At 36.2% G+C, this 19,062-nt stretch overlaps 2 protein-coding genes across 3 annotated transcripts; both read left to right on the forward strand.

Annotated features, from left to right (window-relative positions):
• Window positions 1-192: 192 nt before the first annotated feature.
• On the forward strand, window positions 193-3,433 carry LOC136710811 (C3a anaphylatoxin chemotactic receptor-like). The gene is made up of 2 exons (XM_066686646.1): window positions 193-414; window positions 921-3,433. Exons 1-2 carry the CDS (start codon window positions 411-413, stop codon window positions 1,961-1,963), a joined length of 1,047 nt encoding a protein of 348 aa, XP_066542743.1. The 5' UTR covers window positions 193-410; the 3' UTR covers window positions 1,964-3,433.
• A 4,731-nt stretch (window positions 3,434-8,164) lies between these two features.
• LOC136664177 (chemerin-like receptor 1) lies at window positions 8,165-16,304 on the forward strand. Of its 2 annotated transcripts, XM_066641269.1 has the most exons (5): window positions 8,165-8,216; window positions 11,906-12,051; window positions 12,171-12,615; window positions 13,029-13,058; window positions 14,849-16,304. In XM_066641269.1, the coding sequence occupies exons 4-5, from the start codon at window positions 13,055-13,057 to the stop codon at window positions 15,892-15,894; spliced, it is 1,050 nt and encodes a 349-aa protein (XP_066497366.1). In that variant the 5' UTR covers window positions 8,165-8,216; window positions 11,906-12,051; window positions 12,171-12,615; window positions 13,029-13,054; the 3' UTR covers window positions 15,895-16,304. The 2 variants fall into 2 exon arrangements, with proteins under 2 accessions (XP_066497366.1, XP_066497375.1); XM_066641278.1 differs by lacking the exon at window positions 12,171-12,615.
• The last annotated feature ends 2,758 nt before the right edge of the window (window positions 16,305-19,062 follow it).

Raw genomic sequence — 19,062 nt, forward strand, 5'->3', positions numbered from 1 at the left:
ACACTTATTTTGACAGAAACCAGTTTAGCAGTGACCACCAGTTAATTTGAAGTTAAATAGGATAAGACCATGTTTGAGTTTAAGACTGACAGGGCAGGATTTAAAAGCCTGCTCATGAATATATTCCAACACATTGCTAACAAATGTTTCAGTGTAATCTGCCAATGCTGCAAAAGAATTCAGAGGACACATGTTAACAACAGAAAACGTGCTGAACATATTCTTGCAAATGCACAGCTATGACAGAAGTCCCTCCTCTCTGCTTTATTCACTCCACCCTTTTATCTCACACTCAGGCTTCTGTCACTCTCTCGTGCTGCTAGAACACCACTCCCAACTCTAGCTTCTGGTAGCAAAAGAAGAATGCAAACATTTGTTGTGGACTTACACAGAACCTGGGGCAGAAAATAATGGGTATGTTGGTTTTCTTTCAAGGTTTCCTCTAGCATTCGGTATGTAAATCAATAATTGATACTGCATGTATAGCCACATTTAACACAAGAAAAAAACGTGCTTACCTAATTGATTAAACTGAACATGATATATTTTATAACTGTTTATATTTTTATTTACCATATATAATTAATCCCCAAACCTTTGAGCACTATTACAGATGAACTCATATTGAATAACATAACACTGGAATTAGCACATATTCATGCATTCCTTGTAGAAACGTAGACATGCCAGTTATTAATGAACTACATTTCTGATCGGCTACATATTTTGTTTTAACACTGAGCTAAAATTGCTCATCATTCTGAGAGTAGTTTCAGTAATGTAATTGGTAAATAAAAAAGGTAATTGTTCTAAGCTAAAAATACATATATCTACCTCTATTTGTGTATTTCTTATACAAAATATAAGATTATATATATATTTAAATTAATAATATTGATACGTTTTGTTTATTCTTGCAGCATTTAACCAAACTAACGGAACAACCACCATCATTAACAAAGGAGGCCTGGCCACTATTGAGATCTTGACTCTGATCTCATACATTACAGTGTTCGTGCTTGGCACAATCGGCAACGCCCTTGTCATTTATGTGACAGGCTACAAGATGAAGACAACAGTAAACTCCATTTGGTTTCTCAATCTAGCTGTGGCAGACTTCCTCTTCACATTCTTTTTAGTAATGAGCATCGTATCTGTCTCAGGTAACCACAACTGGCCCTTTGGTCTCAACATGTGCAGGTTTAATACCTTGATCTCCGTGCTAAACATGTTTGCTAGCATCTTCTTGCTGACAGCCATTAGCCTGGACCGCTGCCTGTCCACATGGGTGATCGTATGGGCCCAGAACAAGCGTACTCCACTCAAAGCAAGGATAGCATGTTTCCTGATATGGATGGGGGCCATAGTCTGCAGCATCCCCTTTGCCACCTATCGTACAGTGATGACATCACCCACAAATATGACACACTGTCGCACTAATGCTACCACAGAAGTCCTTAAGAATCTGTCTGTCTTCAGGTTTGTGATAGGTTTCTTTGTTCCTTTCATCATCATTGTTTCTTCATACATAGCAATAGCTATTAGGGCTCAACGCCTCCAAAAACACAAAACGATTAGGCCCTTTCGAGTCATCCTGACTGTCATTTTTGCTTTCTTCATATGCTGGCTTCCCTTCCACATCTACAATTTCTGTCAATTATGGGGTCTTGGTGATGGTAAAGCACGGGCCATTGCTGGACGCATCACAGTGAGCCTCGCATATTTAAACAGCTGTCTGAACCCCATCCTGTATGTGTTCATGTGTGAGGAGTTCAAGACCAAGTTGAAGCAATCTTTGCTGATGGTGCTGGAGAGTGCTTTTGCCGAGGAGCACATGACCTTCCTCAGTTATCGCTATTCTGTAAGTTCTCGCCACTCAGAGTCCCACATCCAGATGAAAAGGAAAGACACAGCTACCTCACTTGTCAGCTCAAAGGATAGGACCACCTCTTCAGAAGGCTAAAAGGTCATTCTATCTTAAAAATCTGAAACACGAGTGCAGCTATTTGCAAAAGTTTCCTTTACCCTGTTCAGAAGATTGGTTCCTGTTTTGTTAATTTTATTAGTGAAAAATGTATTGCAGTGTAAAATGCAGTATAACTGATATTAATTTTTATTAGTAATTGTTTAGAGGTGTATTCTCTGTCGATGGTGTGTTTCTATTCTGAAAATTAACAAAATATGACAATGTATGACAAAATGTGAACAAAGTTATGCACAGTAAATGAAACTCTCTGTGGTCTGTAGCCTGAAGAAATATACTAAGGACACATGGATTACAAATTTATATTGAACTCGTTTTTCTGTTTTTGTTTTTTTTAATATACAGTACTGTGCAAAGTTTTAGGCACCAGCTATTATGAGATTTAAAAAGCTATTCATCTGAGCAGTAAGTGTTTACTTACTAAAAAACAAACAAACAAACAACAAATAACACCCACATTAGAATAAAACCATATAACATTATTCCAGTGTGATATTCTGTGAACTTTTTCCAAATCTCTCCTCATGGAGTGCATATTATTTGAGGTTATCATCCAATACCTTGCTTTAGTGGTTAATAAATAATGATTTTAAATAACATGTGCTGTTGATTTAACAAATTCATACAAATCAAGGAGAATCTGAACAAAACATTCTTCAAACTCACTCTCACCTACTACTTTATAGAAAAAAATTATCTTATATTTCTATTTACTGTGATTATATATAACTTTATACAAACACCACGCTCACTGAGAAGGCATTAGTTTAACTATATGTCATTGTCTTAGGTGCCTAAGACTTCTGCACAGTGCTGTATAAACCAGTCACATACACAGACAACTTATAAATGTGACTCACGCTTTTGTTTGTGTCATTTTTTTTTCTTTTTTCATTGTATTTTAAATAATGCTGTGGATGAGAGCAGAGCTCTGTTGCAATGTTTGCTTCATTTCCAAAGCAGCAGAGAAATGCAGCGAGGAGATGTATTCTGCAGGGTTTCATTCAGCAAGGAAATGCACAAATGGACTCTATCCTCCTTTTAAGAACAGCACGAGTTGAGCGTAATCAGACACTCTCCTCGTTCACAGGAACACGGCCTTCCCTCATTTGCATACTGTATTGTGTCATCATACTTCTTCATGCAGAAACTATAAGGGCCTAATACAGAGCTAAACCTGAACATGCTGCAAAACTTTGTATAATATGATTTTTTTTTTGACAGACTGGAATTTTATTTCTAATAGAAACAACTGCTATATTTTGTTATTACAAAAGAATACATTTAAGCTTTTAATGAAAAACTTTGTGCCCCAATTCTGTTGTCATGTGAAGACACAACATACAGGCATATGGATACCACATTACATTAAAGCAATAAAATATGAGAGGGAGTGCTACAACACGAGAAGATCAATGAGGCATGAAGATCAATACATCAGTAACAATATCTCATGTTATAGCACAAATATCAAATTATTATTGCAATTATACTACAGTTCAATCACTTGTTATTAGGTTTTAAAGTAAGACAGAAATAAATTGTTTATCAGCAATCTGCAACTTAAAATAGTTCCATTCCTTCACAGATTTCTTTTTGCCCTTTTCAACAAACTCTGGATTTTGAACTGGTTCTGTTCATGGTTTGTAAGCCTTGGTTCTCTCCAGTGAGCCAGTCCAAGTTTGCATCAGTTTTAATGGACACCATTAAAAGCTTTAATTAAAAGCATTATTCAAAGCTGCTCTCTTTCAGAGCACCATAAACAGGGATAAACATGTTGAGTCAGTAAAATGTCATTGTTTAATCACTGTTTATGGCAGGTTCAGATCATATTGCTATATTGTACATATATAAATAATGGCAAGTTCACTCTGTTTATGCCAAAAATGTAGTTTTTTAGTATGGCTTTAGTATGACACACATGGCATTTTCCTGTATTTTATTTCCTTGTGATTCTCTATATTTGTCTTAGAAATCAAAAAGCAGATAACAGGTCCACCATAATTCTTTATTGTCCAAAATGAATAACAGATGTGCAAACAGAAACTGAAATGGTTCCCCGTTTGTTGAAACATCTAGGCACCCAAGGACTGTCTTGTAAGTGCTGGTGTCATTGGTAGGTTCTGTGTATTTTACAGAGTACTACCAGACCACCTTCTTCAGAGTGTCATTATCGCACATCTCTCAGCCAATCACACTGCGAAGTTGGAACTAACTGTGGTATAATCACATAATTATTTTTTGTTAACCATGACATGAAACACATTTTGATGGTCACATGTTGATGGATTAAACACAAGAGCAGCAGGAAGCAGAACAACTTCAGAGAGTACAGTGTTCCATATACATTTAGCTTCAAAAATACTTACTTAAGCCCATTAACTTACTTTGTTTCTACTGAAGAAACTTTTCATACACAATCAGCAGCCAGTATAGTCACTGAGCATTTGTGGGAGACAGAAATTCTCTGCAAACATTTCAAAACCCTGAGTCAGTATTGTTGCAGGTTCAGGAGTTTCAGCTTCCTTTTATGCATCCCTCGTGCCTCATTCTACAGTATCTGTCACTGCAGGAGTTTCAGAAAAAAACATTTTTTTTAAGCATGACATGAAACACAAATAATTCTATAGGTCTGGGATTTTCTGCAATTTCAAGAGTTCAGTACACTGCCAAATTTTCTAGTTAAATATACAGTGATTATGCTTTTTATATTTCTTTCCTCCTTTTTATTATTTTTTTTAATTGAAATTGTGGTTAGGGTCAGTAATGTAGATTTTTTTAACAAATGTTTTAGTTATTCTGGATTAATAAAACAGTAATAAATTGCACTGTAAATAATGTGCCTGTAAAAATAGAGCAATTAACACAGAGTTTCCTCAGTTTACAGCAAAGACCCAAAACTCTTTTGTTTGTAATTGAATTAAAAAAGTTAAACTGTTGCATATTTTATATGTATTAAAACAGTATATATTAAAGCTCATGAAAATCAGAAATCCGGGATCTAAAATTATTAGAATATTTCATGAGATCAAACAGAATATGATGTGACAATACAGAAATGTCCAACCTCTCACAGGTATGTTCATTTAAACACTCAATACTCAGCATGTGCCAGGCTGCTTTTGTAATGGCCTTTCAGCTCATTGCTATTACTGGATTGGTTTCAGGTTTCAGTCAGTGCTACTGGCTGAATTTTTTGTCTAATGTTGTTTATTTTATTATTAAAAAAGTCCAAAAATAATTACTCTTGTAGATATCTGGTATCTGTTATTCAGTATATGCCTGATTCAAAGAAAGCTTTGAGATCATGCTTAATAATATTCTAGCATTGTTTTTGTGGTTCTCAAAGTGTGCTTTGCTAAGTGCCCTTCTATACGGAATAAGAAGTCCCTCAAAGCTTAATGGAAGACTTCAGTCTCCATTTCCTCTCTAATTTTCGTACTCTTTGTGCTAAGGTGCACATTTGGTCATTGTATCTTGGGGCAAGCCTTTTTGTCAAATTTTTTTACTCTTTACAGGTCTAGAGTTGATCTTAGGGTATTGTCTAAACAGTATGTCTGGCCAGTTCAACTGTATTCAATGGACAGTTAACTAAAGTTAATAAATCTGGAAGGTTTTCAGTCAAATTTAATGCTGTATTTGGTCTTACTGAGTGTTTCATGCAATGCTATCGAATTTATATACATTTTCAAGGAGTTGAAAATGTATAAAAAAAGTTTGATAATGTTCTGAGATTACTGTAGTTTGAGGATGAATAGTAAGGTTATCTATGCTGACCCCCGGTCAAAACTCAATTAAGTTTGATTACAATAATATGTAGGCCCTATTACATTTTGAGTCTAGGATTGATGAATATGCCATTTGTATTCGATCATCTTCATTCTCAAAGTGGATATTTAAACCTCCCACATTTATTACTTTATCACTTCCCACTGCTAAGTTTGCAATAAAGACTCTAAATTCTTGTAAAAATTCTGAATAGGAACCTGGTGGCCAGTAAATATTGAACAGCGTAGCTAACCTCTTGTTTGTAGGAGGATTGGTTATGTAAACAGAATGAATTTTAAAAGAAGTATCTCTTTTTCTGATTAATGTCTAAGATAAAATCTACACCTCCTTCTTTGCCTGATAATCTTTGGCTGTGTACATATTTATAATCTACAGGTGTGGTGTAATTTAATGTGAAATATTTAGTGCGTCTGATCCAAGTCTCAATAAGGCATAAAACATCAATTCTGCCCTAAAAGACCAAGTTTCCACTCCAATGTTTAACAATAATGGGGAGAGACTGTAGCATACTTGCACTTAGGTACTTATGTTTATTAAAAGATTTATGTCGTAGTAGAAAACCCTGTGGAAATCTGTAGAAGCAATCTATGAACAGTTAATACATGATAAGAGCAGAAATAGCAGAATAGCCAAGGCAAGCAAAATCAGTTTCTTCCAGACAAACTCATTAAATACAGTAGAGCACAGAGCAACCATGAGAAATAGCACCAGCAATGGAAGGGAGGAACTGTTGTCCTTGTTTGAACAACTCTTATCAGCATTCCCTGTGATTCTGGTTGTGTTTGAATGTGCAAAAAATGTGCAATGTCTACATAGTAATTTATTCAACCTCAAAATGTTAAAAGAATGTTTTGGAACATAGGGGCAGCCTATAAATAGCATCTTTACTGCGTTTTGATGGTATTAATCACAACAACAGCAGGAAGCAGAACAACTTCAGAGAGTAGTGTTCCATATAAAGTTAGCTTCAAAAATACTTTTTTTTTAACATTTAACCCAGCCTTTAAGCCCATTAACTTACTCTGCTTCTACTGTTGAACTTTTCATACACAATCAACAGCCAGTATAGTCACTGAGCATTTGTGGGAGACAACAATACTCTGCATACATTGCAAAATCCTGAGTCAGCATTGTTGCAGGAGTTTCAGCTTCCAATTATGCATCTCTCATGCCTCATTCCACAATATCTGTCACTGCAGTTTCAGAAAACAAACACATTGTTCCTGTACTTTCATCACATTACTTACTTACTTATCACAAGTGATCAGTCAACAAACTGGCTCCACTTAGAATGAAAGCACTTTTACAGCTACACAGAACATTCACCGGTGTCAAATCAAAACTATTAGTGCTAAATGAACACAGAGATTGTTGAAAAGTTAATATTTTAACACTAATAATGTTGATTTAACACTGGTGAATTTACTGTGTATGTCTGATCTTACAAGTCATGTGATCATGAAGTCAATGCTTCATGATCACTTTTGTTCATTTATTGTTCGCAGTGCATGGAATGAAACTAAAACACTGTCACATCTGTTTCCGAGGCTGGGGAAATGTAATTCTCATTTTTCACTCTGTGTAAGAAAATTAAAATGAATGACTTGCCTGTGATTTCGTTCTCTAGTGATCCATGTTTTCTTCTTCTGGAGGAATTAGTTTCTCTTACTATGCTATTATTTTTTGGAGTAATCTCAGATGTTTTTTTTTTTTTTTTTTTTTTGGGATGTTGCTGTTGTTGTTTTGTTTTTGTGTTTTTTCCTCACACCAGCAACAATTGTTTAGTAATTTGTTGCTATGTTACGGTCTGATATGTTTTGAGAATGGGTGGCATGGTGGTGCTGCAGGTAGTGTCACAATCACACATTTACAGGGACTTGGAGGTTGTGGGTTCGAGCACTGCTTCAGGTGACTTTCTGTGAGGAGTGTGGTGTGTTCTCCCCGTGTCCATGTGGGTTTCCTCTGGGTGCTCCGGTTTCCTCCCACAGTCCAAAGACACACGAATGAATGTATTGAGATGAAAATTCATCTTCATTCAATTCAAGTATTTCATATGGATTTTTAACATCAAGTTTGGTCAAATCAGTTTAATATTAAATTTGAAGATACTATTTAAAAAGGAGTAATAGATCTTTGAGTATAAGACTGACACTGCAGGAAAGCCAGTACATAGTATGTGGGCGGAGTTTAAGGCTAAATATTTCAGTGTAAACATACCTGCTTAATCTGAACATGCTGCAAAATGAAGGACTATAAAAGGAAAGTTCCCTGCTGTGTTCCCTCCACTCCTTTTTTGTCCCTCATTCAGGATCCTTTCACTTTCTCATGCTGCCAAAACACTCCCAGCTCCAGTTTCTGGCAGCAAAACAAGCATTCAGATATCTGTGGATGAATTCAGATATATGTGGACGAATAGAGCATTGAGGGAATAAAAACACAATGGGTAAGTGTATTTCCTTTCCTTTATCCTGTCATGAATTGTTATCCAAATGGATGATGGGAAAAGACCCATTATCTTATTTCTGAATTGAAAATATACAAGAAGAGAAAACAGGAAAATGTTATGTTGTTTGTTTTCTGGGGCTGTGGTCATGGCGATTTCATCACGCTGTTCACAGGGCTATTGTTTGTTTTAATCAGGAAAGTGCCAGAGCCACTGATAAACAGATAATCAGGATGGGATCATGGTTAACCCTCTAGCTCTGTCATAAACAACACACATGTAAATGATGCCATACTTCATTTAAAGTGTCCTCAATTTTTCCTGAACCCCATGCCTCGTTCAGAAATATGAGAATCACCAAAAGTGTATTTGGATACTCTTGTCTCCATATCGCCTTAATTTCATAGCTGTCTTAATTTCACAGAGCTTTCAATGAAAAAAGAAAACCACATTTCTTATTATGTACATATTTTGTAAAACTTCGTAAAACTTAAACAAAAACGTAAGCCCTTTCGATTCATCCTGGCTGTTACTTTTGCTTCCTTCATATGATGGCTTCCCTTCCACATCTACAGTTTCTGTAAATTATGCAGTCTTGGTGACAGATAAACATTGGGCATTGCAGGACGCATATATAAACCCCATCCTGTATGTGTTCATGTGTGAGGAGTTCAAGACCAAGTTGAAACAGTCTGATGGTGCTGGAGCGTGCTTTTGCAGAGGAGCACCTGGTTTTCCTCAGTTATCGCAATTCTCCTAATTCTGTCAGCTCTCTTAACTCTGAGTAGAGAATGTTTCAGCTACATTGGATAGGACCAACTCTTCAAAGGATTGAAATTATGATTCTGTCTGAAAAATCTGAACCAACAATAACCCTGGTCAAAATATTTGTTCAGTTATTTAGTGAACATTTTATTGCATGTAATTCATTAATGTAAATTTGTTTATTAGAATAAAATATGTGAAATATACAATGTGCCTGTTATTTTCCCCTAATAAGAGAAACATGTTTGTAAAAACAGAAAATGTGCTGGGTTGTATTTTATGTAGAAATTGGGCACTTATTTCTACTTCTCAGTGCTCTGTAATTAGAAGGCAATTCCCTGAAGGAACATGGAATGAACATTGGTGCACTCCATTAACTGTGTGGTTTTGCTAGAATTTCTGAAATATTAATGTTTCCTGTGTAGAGTGAGAGAGATTTTTCTCTTGATAATGAGTTTTCTTTTAATAATGTAAAGCACTTTAATATTTACTCAAACAACATACACTGCATTTATTTTTACTAAAGCAGTATACACTATTTATATTTAGTACACACATTTAATAGAATATTTTATCATGAAAAATACTATAGATGATCTAATGGTAACTAATCACATTAGTGTATTCTCTTGCCCTCTTTGTGTGTGTGTGTGTGTGTGTATGTGTGTGTGTGTGTGCTGCTTTGTGATTCCTTGAGTGACTGAATTTTCTGTGATGGTCAGGTGAAGCCCAGGGCAACTCATATTAACATTTATTTTTCAAAAACCTTAATCTTAAAAACAAAAATTGTGCCTTCTTATGTGTCTTCTTATAGTCCTGGTGTTTTGACGTTTTTTTATTTAGCTTTATTTTGGTCTAAATTTATCATATATTAAACAGCTACACATAAACATTATTTTTATGAAAGTGACATACATTTGACTCACATTTGTATATTGGGGTATTAATGAAATGATTTGGTGAAAAAAGATAAATGTACACAATTTACGTCCTGTTGCAAAACTGAGTATGATATCTAATGATTTTAACAAAACTGAGACTGCAATATATTAATATTACAAACAATACAATTAAACTCTTAAAGAAAAACAATTCTTAAGGTGCAGTTACACTCTAAGATTAAACAGACTTCTCATTGTGGTTTAGAACAAGGTATGACGCTGTAGAATGATTATGCATTTTATTTTCCTTCTTTCTAAAAAGGGGTTGTTTAAAATATTAATGCTATAAATTCTTTTGAAATAGTTTATTTTAAAATAAATAATTAATTAAAATAATAAATATAATAATAATACATTGCAAATATGCAAAGAAAGATATAATGGTTATATAATGGGTATTCAAATATATCAATCTGATCATGCAATTAATTCCAACCGCATTATACACAAACTGTTTCCCTTTGATGCATTAACACCAAATGAAAAGGCTGTTGGAATATTTCTAAAAGGATTTGAGAATTTCATCACGGTGTCAGACAATCCCAGAGTTCTACTGTTCCATATACAGCTATGGTTTGAAAACACTGCTTTTTCTCACAGAATACCTATTGACTTGACTTTTGACTACCTATTGACTTGACTCTGTTTCCACTGATGTCATCCTTCATACATGATCAGTGGCAATCCTGAATTGTAAATGTGCGTTTGGGTTCTATTACCATAAGAATAAAGTGCAGGTATTCAACCAATACTAGAACATGATGAAAGATTACTTGAGAATGAATGTTGTTGCACTCAGGAGATTTAATTTCCAGTTTTGCATCCCTCATGTCACTACAGGAGTTTCAAAACAAAGACACGGCCCTTGTAATTTCATCACAAGTGATCAGTCAACAAACTACTACTAAGAATAAAAGCAGATGTTAAAGCTATTTCTGATGTTACAAGATACAATTGTTCTTCTAAAAAGGTGTAGAGAATCAGTGGATTAATCCATAAAAGTGAGACAGAGCTCCCACTACATCTGACAAAGTTAAAACAGCTTTCCACAACACGATCATCATAACAACACTTAAATATGGTAGTGATAGTGTGATGGTGTATGGCAGGAGTAATTAATTAAAATTCATTAAGGTCCAGTTAGAGAAAATCTTCTCAAGCCAAGGTCTGGAACATAATGCATATCCTGCATATTGAAGTAGCCTTGTAGTTCTAGCAACAAAATTTAACAAAAATTTAGTATTTCAAGTAAAATTTACAAATACAACAATGATTTTGAAAAAAAAAAACAGTGCGTATGCAAATAAAGTCCCTACTGACTTCATTGGTTGCAGATGACTTACTGAATTATTTACTGTTTAATAAAAACAGCTATCAGGTACAGGTCCATGTCTGGATCAGACAGTATCTAGTTCGGGACTCGGACCCCAAATAAAAATATATTCTTTGATGCTTTAGACCCTAGCTGAAATACTCTAACTAATGAAATCATGAATTCTGCTTTTACCAGACAGTGTTGAAGGAGAATGTCAGGTCATCAGTCTGTGATCAAGTCAACAGTCTAAGGCACCAGAGTAGGTCCAGCTCAGAATGGAAAAAACCCAAAATGTTTAGGTTTACATTGTTTCCTCGTGTAGTACTAGTCACATATACTTTATAGGAAGATCAGAACTGGGTGTTTCTGTTGCATCACAGTGAAAGGCCAGAGAAGAGACCACTGAGACTAATGTTCCATTAATTCACTTAATTATTTAAATGCATCTAGAGCCATCTGGGATTCTGTTATGACTTTACAACGACCACAGAGCTACTTAAATTCAGAATGAACTTGATTAGTTTAGCCATTAGCCTACTGTATACGAGTGTAACCACTCTCTGACTTCAGGACAAACAGTACATCAGATAAATGATGACTAAAGCCAGAAGAGAGTGTTAATGATGAAAATGCAGTTTTATCAAAAAGTCTCCTCCTCTCTTACTTAGATGGATAAAAAGGAAAGAGCAGTTCACATGAAGAGAGAAAAGCGATTAAAGAGAAAGACAAGAATGAGAAAATGCAACTGATATTACATTGATTACAGCGCAAGCCACAATATTCAGAAGGAGAAACATCACAGAAAATAGAGTTGGTAAGTTTTTGGATTTATTTCTTTTTACTCTTCTCAGGACATGAACTCTTAAACAATGATCAGCCATAACATTATTTCCACCTCCTTGATTCTACACTCAATGTCCATAAACTCCACAGACCATCCAGGAGCTCTTTTGTTGCTCTGCATACTCGTGTCTGTACCAGCACAACCTACACAAACACACCACCACCACGTCAGTGTCACAGCAGTGCTGAGAATGATCCACCACCACATCACAACTGCTCTGTGGGGGTCCTGACCATTGAAGAACAGGATGAAAGTGGAGAACAAAATTAGGCAGAGCAACAGATGGACTTTACTTACTACAAAGTACAAAAAATTGGTGGGCTTCTTCCGAAGTAGCAGGGCGTATAAAATGTACTCCATGGGCGGGGCTCATCTCCAGCAGCCAGTGGCTGCCTAGGTCCTGCCCTACTGTCAACAACAGCCTCAGTTCAGAAACGATCAGCTTTTCACAGTGAAGTCGAGACCGTGGAACTCAAAGGCAAGAAGGTTTTGGAACTGAGCCTAACTGAGAAGAAGCATGGCACAAATAAACAAGTAAACCTGTTTTTTTTTATCTTTCAACATTTAAACTTTCAATATTAATTACAGTCCTCTCCTTTTTCAAATTTAATTTCTTAATTATGGACTCTCCATTTGAACCTACTTCATAGTTCCTGAATGGTCAGTAGAGCTAAGAAGGGACAGTGTGTGTAAACAGAGGGGGTAGTAATGTTATGATGGTGTAGTTGTGGTCTTCATAAGAGTAAAATAAATAAAACAGAAAAACTGCATTTCACAGAAGTTTTGAAGATTTTATGAGACATTATTATACAAGTGAGATATCGTCTGACATGTGGGGAATATGTGACAAATCTCACTGATCCACTCAATAAAATAATATTTTGACTGGCATGACTGGAATCTGGAAAAATGTAGTGTTTGATTTTGTAAAAACTTCTTTGTTGTAGGTAAACTTTGGCAGAACTGCTACAAAATGAGTAAGTATGGGTGTGTCTCGTAAGTGTGACATTAATTTTACTGTATATTTAGCAACACACACGCAATGGCTTTTATTATTTTTGTCACACTTATTTTTTGGAATGTCAGGTAAAATTACATTTTGAGCAACATTGTAATATATGATAAAACTTAAAAATTAATCTTTATATTTTATAATTACGAGGTAATTCAAGAAGCTATCAGTAGGCATGAAGTAAAACAAATATTATCTGTATTATATTTTTATTTTTCTACATAATCTCCCTTAATGTCTATAATTATGTTAGATCTAGGAATAAGCATTTCAGTTCTCTGAAAAAAAAAAAGTATTTATTTTTTCTTAAACAATGATAAGTTACCCTTACTATCAGAAAATTGCTTTCCATGGAGATCTTTCTTCACGTCTGGAAATAGGTAAAAATCACTCAGGGCTTTAGGTTGGAGGACTAAAGTCTAGAAATCCACAGTCACTGTGAGCTAAAGTTTCATCAGCATACTTATGTTACCCATAATTGTTTAGTTTTTCAAGAAATTGCAACAATAAAGTAATTAATATGAACTAAAAATAATGTTTATACCCAAATGCCTATACCCATGTTCCTAGAACCATTATAAAATAGTTATAATAGTTATACTCCTAGTATCTTCTATATGTTTTTGTAATAGGTTCCAGATTTACACAAATACCTGACAATACATAAAAAAGTGTTTACTGAAGGATATTCCCTGTATATTTACAAGAGCAAAGAGAAACTCGGCAAGCCTAGTTTAGCTGGACCATTAGCCATTAGCCATATAGCCATTCTCACAGAGGTTTTTCTGGCATTTCAAAAAACATTCATCATTGGAAGGTCTGCAGAAGCTTTGGTGATTCATATCAATGTCTTTGTTTACAATAATAGCAAATAATAAATTATAAAAATAGTTTATCTTGTCAGTTGCTGACATTGTGTGTGTGATCATGGAAAGTCTGTTATTTTCTGTTATTTCTGTGTAAAGCTACAAACTTGAAGCACCATGTTGAGATTATATTAAAGCAACCCGTTTACCAGAAAACAACAAGATTTTTAACATTTCTAAAACCAAGCACCTTAACATTTTATCAATCAAGTAATTAACACCTGATAAAGGAACAATGCATCACTAGGAACTAGATATATATATTTAGACTTAGATAAGGGTCTGACTGATAAAATGGTGCTGTAATTAATTCACAGCCTCGTTTATTTTGAGTAACACCTCGCTCTGGTGTTCTTAAATAATCCAGAGACTTTGCCCGTTTCGTGTAAAGTTAAACAAAAAGCGGTGCAGATGTAATTTATTAATGTAATTAGTAACAGTGTGTCCGTATATTCATATCGTTATAGGGACTTTCTGTTTGTTAAATATATAGTAGAAAACAGAGGGTTGTGTCAAAGAAACATTCTCCAAATATAAAAAAGAGACTATGATACTACTTCAACAACATTCAACACGTTTCTGTTCGAGGCTCCAGTAAAACACAGAGCGGCACACCGTGGTGGATGGTGGACCTACAGCACTGAAGCAGCGCAAGTGTGTCCCAATTCAGCTCTCAACCCTCTGACTCCTTGAACATTTGAACACTTATTTTTTAGGTCCCAAAAAAGTACTCCAGAGAAAAGAGGACCTCTGGTCACCACCGAACGGTTCCAAATTTAGTTCACGAACTGGAATGTGACATATGGCTGAACTAACAACAGAAAATGTAGTGGTGCCATCTTAATTTTTCTCTGTCATATAATTTTGTCTGTCTTTCTATAATTTACAGATTCCTCCAACATGAGCACAGCAAACAGCAGTGACAGTTCAATTAAACACCTAGGGAACTTCACTATGTTTTTCCACTCTGTGATATGTGCACTCGGGGTGATTGGCAATGGACTGGTCATTTACATAACAGGTTTCAAAATGAAGAAGACAGTCAACACCATCTGCTTCCTCAACTTGGCCGTGGCTGATTTCCTCTTCACGTTTTTCCTCATCCTTGGCATTATATGGACGTCCCAAAATTATAACTGGATATTTGGAGACTTCATGTGCAAGTTTTACAGCTTTGTCTTTGTGCTCAACATGTTTGCTAGCATTTTCCTACTCACTGCCATCAGCCTGGACCGCTGTCTGTCCACTTGGGTGATTGTGTGGGTCCAAAACCAAAGAACACTTTTTAAGGCTAGGGTTTGCTGTTTCTTTATATGGTTAATATCAGGTAGCTGCAGCGTGCCTTTCTGCGTCTACCGCAAAGCACGATTTAATGAAAGTAAGAATACAACTATTTGCCTCCAAGACTACGACTCTGCTACTTACAAACATCTTATAATATTTCGTTTTATGGTAGGTTTTCTCATTCCCTTCATGATCATCACAGGTTCCTATTTGTCCATTGGTATACGTGTCAGGCGTCTCCATCAGAAAACAATGAAACCCTTCAAAGTAATAATGGTTGTGATCTTGGCCTTTTTTTTCTGCTGGCTTCCATATCACATTTATTTATTTATTGATTTGTGGACTTATGAAACAAGAAACAATAACAAAGAAATCAATCTAAATGAGTTCAAAAAAGTTTTAAACCACGTGGGACCAGCTGTCACCAGCCTAGCTTATTTAAACAGTTGCCTGAATCCTTTTCTGTACGTTTTTATGTGTGAAGAGTTCAAGAAAAAGCTGAAACACTCCTTGGTGGCAGTTTTTGAAAGTGCCTTTGCTGAGGAGCAGCTGGCCCTGCTGGTGTCTCAGTACTCCATCAGACATCGCAAATCCCACTCGCGGAGTGTTCCTGTGACTGATGACACCCAGTCCTCATCAATTAATCCTTAAAATAATTCTTTTGGGACGTATAAGTGTCTGGTGCCCTGTGGTGGACCGTTCCCGTCTAGGGTGGGTTCCTGCCTTGCATCCAGTGGTTATGTGTAGGCTCCCGACCCAGTGCAACACTGAACTGGATTAAGTGGTTACAGACAATGAATGAATGAATGAATGAATGAATTTGAACTTAGAATGACCTAAACACAGTCTGTTACAACAATATGTGCATGCCAATACAAAACCAACATATATCTAATCATGTATTTTATGCTCTTTACATCTAATGATCAATTTAAAGTCCCCTCACTTTTCTGATTGCTGTAATACTTATTGATATCATTCATTAATGCCATTTAGTTTTCCTGCAATTCTTATTTTTCTCATTGTGTATATATACGGTTGTGGATTTGTTGTCTTATTTTAATAATCCTTATGTTCAGAAATGTTTATATAGAAATCTAAAAATAAATGTACACACATTTAAAAAGCTTCCAAATAAATATATTTCATACAAACCTTAACATCAACCAAGCTCTAATCACTGTCTTATGAATATTATGTTTCATATATTTATTATATATTTTCACCCAAAAGTCTCAATCCGGAATAACAGAGCGGAATCAAAATGTCTCTTTGGCACAGTCTTAGCAGAGCTGTCTCTCAAGTGGAATTGACTTCTCGCTTTTGGTGGGTTTTCCATGATTTGCAAAACTCTTCACAGCACAGTCATTGTAGACTCACTGTATATGTGTAAGTCTACAAGTAAGTCTACAATTACAGGCTTTAGTCTATCTGTTGCTTCACCCACTGTTCTTCACTGGTCAGGACCCACACATGACTACCACAGAGAAGGTATTATTTGAGCAGTGAAAATTTTGGCTGGTGGATTATTCTCAGTCCTTGCAGTGACACTGAAGACACAGCTGCTGGATTTTTAACCTCTCATAGCACCTTTCCACCAAAAAGGACGGGAACAGTTACCATTCACCATCATTTGGAACCATTCTGTGCCGTGGACCAACAAGGTAGGAGTGTCTAACAGAGTGTTTAAAAACTCCAGCAGCACTGCTCTGTCTGATCCACTCGTACCCACACAACACACAGTAACACACCACCATCACATCAGTGTCACTGCAGCGCTGAGAATGATCCACCAACACATCATACCTGCTCTGTGCTGGTCCTGAGCGCTGAAGAACAGGGTGAAAAGGGGCTAAAAAGTGCAAAGCAACGAGTGGATCATATTCTGTAATAGTAGATGTACAAAGTGTAATTTTATGGTCAAGGAGTAAATGGAGAAACAAGGTGGTGGTAGTAATATTATCACTGATTTAATGAGAGGTCGTGACTATTTTAACATGCACGCACTGTCTGTCAGAATAATAAACATGACTTTATCCGGTGCCAATTTTATGAGCGCAATCCCACTCTGACTTCAGCACACAGTGTACATCTGATAACTTATGGATGAAGTCATGTGTGTGTTAAGTCTCCTCCTATTTTTCCTTCACACCAGTGATTCTTTTTGTAGATGAAAGTGAAAAGTCCAATACAAAATGAGTAAGTATGGCTTAACTCATCAGACTGACTCTGTACATTCACAAAAGGTATCAAACTTGGCTGACTTCAAAATGGCTACCATGGTCACCACCCATCACCACCTAAAACACCCTGGAGCGGGCACCAGTCCTTCCTAAGGCAACACACACTCACACATTCACTCACATACTCACACTTATGGGCACTTTTGAATTGCCAATCCACCTACCAACGTGTGTTTTGGGACTGTGGGAGGAAACCAGAGCACCCAGAGGAAACCCACGCAGACACAGGGAGAACACACCACACTCCTCACAGACAGTCACCCGGAGGAAACCCACGCAGACACAGGGAGAACACACCACACTCCTCACAGACAGTCACCCGGACAAAACCCACGCAGACACGGGTAGAACACACCACACTCCTGTCATTCAGGAAAAAGCCCCTACAGAGAGACATTAAAAACCTAGAATAAATATTGCATCACCAGCACAAAGACCTAACCTTGTAGAGTAGTGATTTTTTTCAGATGGATTTTTTTTTTTTTTACTTTGTCCATAACGATCAAAGTTATATAAGAAGGAAAAAGGGTGAAGCAAAGGGGTGGAAGCATTATGTTGTGGGGCTTTTGTGCAGTGAAATGGAGAGGTGCACCTCAGAAAGCGTCACGAATAAGGATTATTTAGAAATACTGAAGCACCTTAAAGTATGAGCCAAAAAGCTGAAACTTTGTAAATGGTTGTTTTAGCAGTATAATGAACACAGTTGAGAAAATTGCTTAAGTACAACAGGGTGAATACATCTGGCATGCCCATAGCACATCACACCAAGGACGCCAAAAAACTTGAGTGAATTACAGTAGTTCTGCCAGGAGGAATGCAACGTATTTGAATGTTCCAACTTTAAAAGTGACATATGAAATATAGATATTGGTAAAACATTAAATGTGCATTCAAATGTGCATACCTGTGTTCCATGTAGAAGAGTTATATTATTTCCTTTTAGAAACTTAATAAGGAATATGAATTGACCAAAAGTGGCACGGTGGCGCAACAGGTAGTGTCACTGTCACACAGCACCAGGGATATTATTTAGAGGTTAATCTAGAGGATTTAAAATTTAACCATTGCTGCAGTATCAGCCTCTAGTTGCAACATAGACTTTTGCACAATGCATTAGACAAGTGCTGGGCGATATGAGCACAAATCAATATCACAATTAATTGTACATTTTACCTCAATCACGATTAATCAACGATTATTTTATTTTTGGCATAGTTCAGTGACAAGGCTTGTGCTGTAAATATGCAGTTGTTTCTAATGTTGCTGGGAGCTTGTCCCTTTCTTGTTTTTTGAGCACTGTTTATATTTGGTGTGTGATTTTGCTTTACTCCCTGAAACTCCCTGTTTTTTCTCAGCGTTTACAATTGACTACTTTTTATTAAGTGTTGTTTAATTAAAGTCAAAACACTACACATCCAAACCACAGACGCTGTGTTTTTCTTTAGTACTAGCTGTTCTAGTCGCTAGGTCGGCCTCGGATATTATCGATATAGACAAGATTTTGTCGATTAGAAGTTAATGTTAACTGAATGTTAATTTCGGGAGGCACGGTGGTGCAGCAGGTAGGTGTCGCAGT

The sequence above is a fragment of the Hoplias malabaricus genome, chromosome 1 (assembly GCF_029633855.1).
Source record: "Hoplias malabaricus isolate fHopMal1 chromosome 1, fHopMal1.hap1, whole genome shotgun sequence".
NCBI classification, from domain to species: Eukaryota; Metazoa; Chordata; class Actinopteri; order Characiformes; family Erythrinidae; genus Hoplias; species Hoplias malabaricus.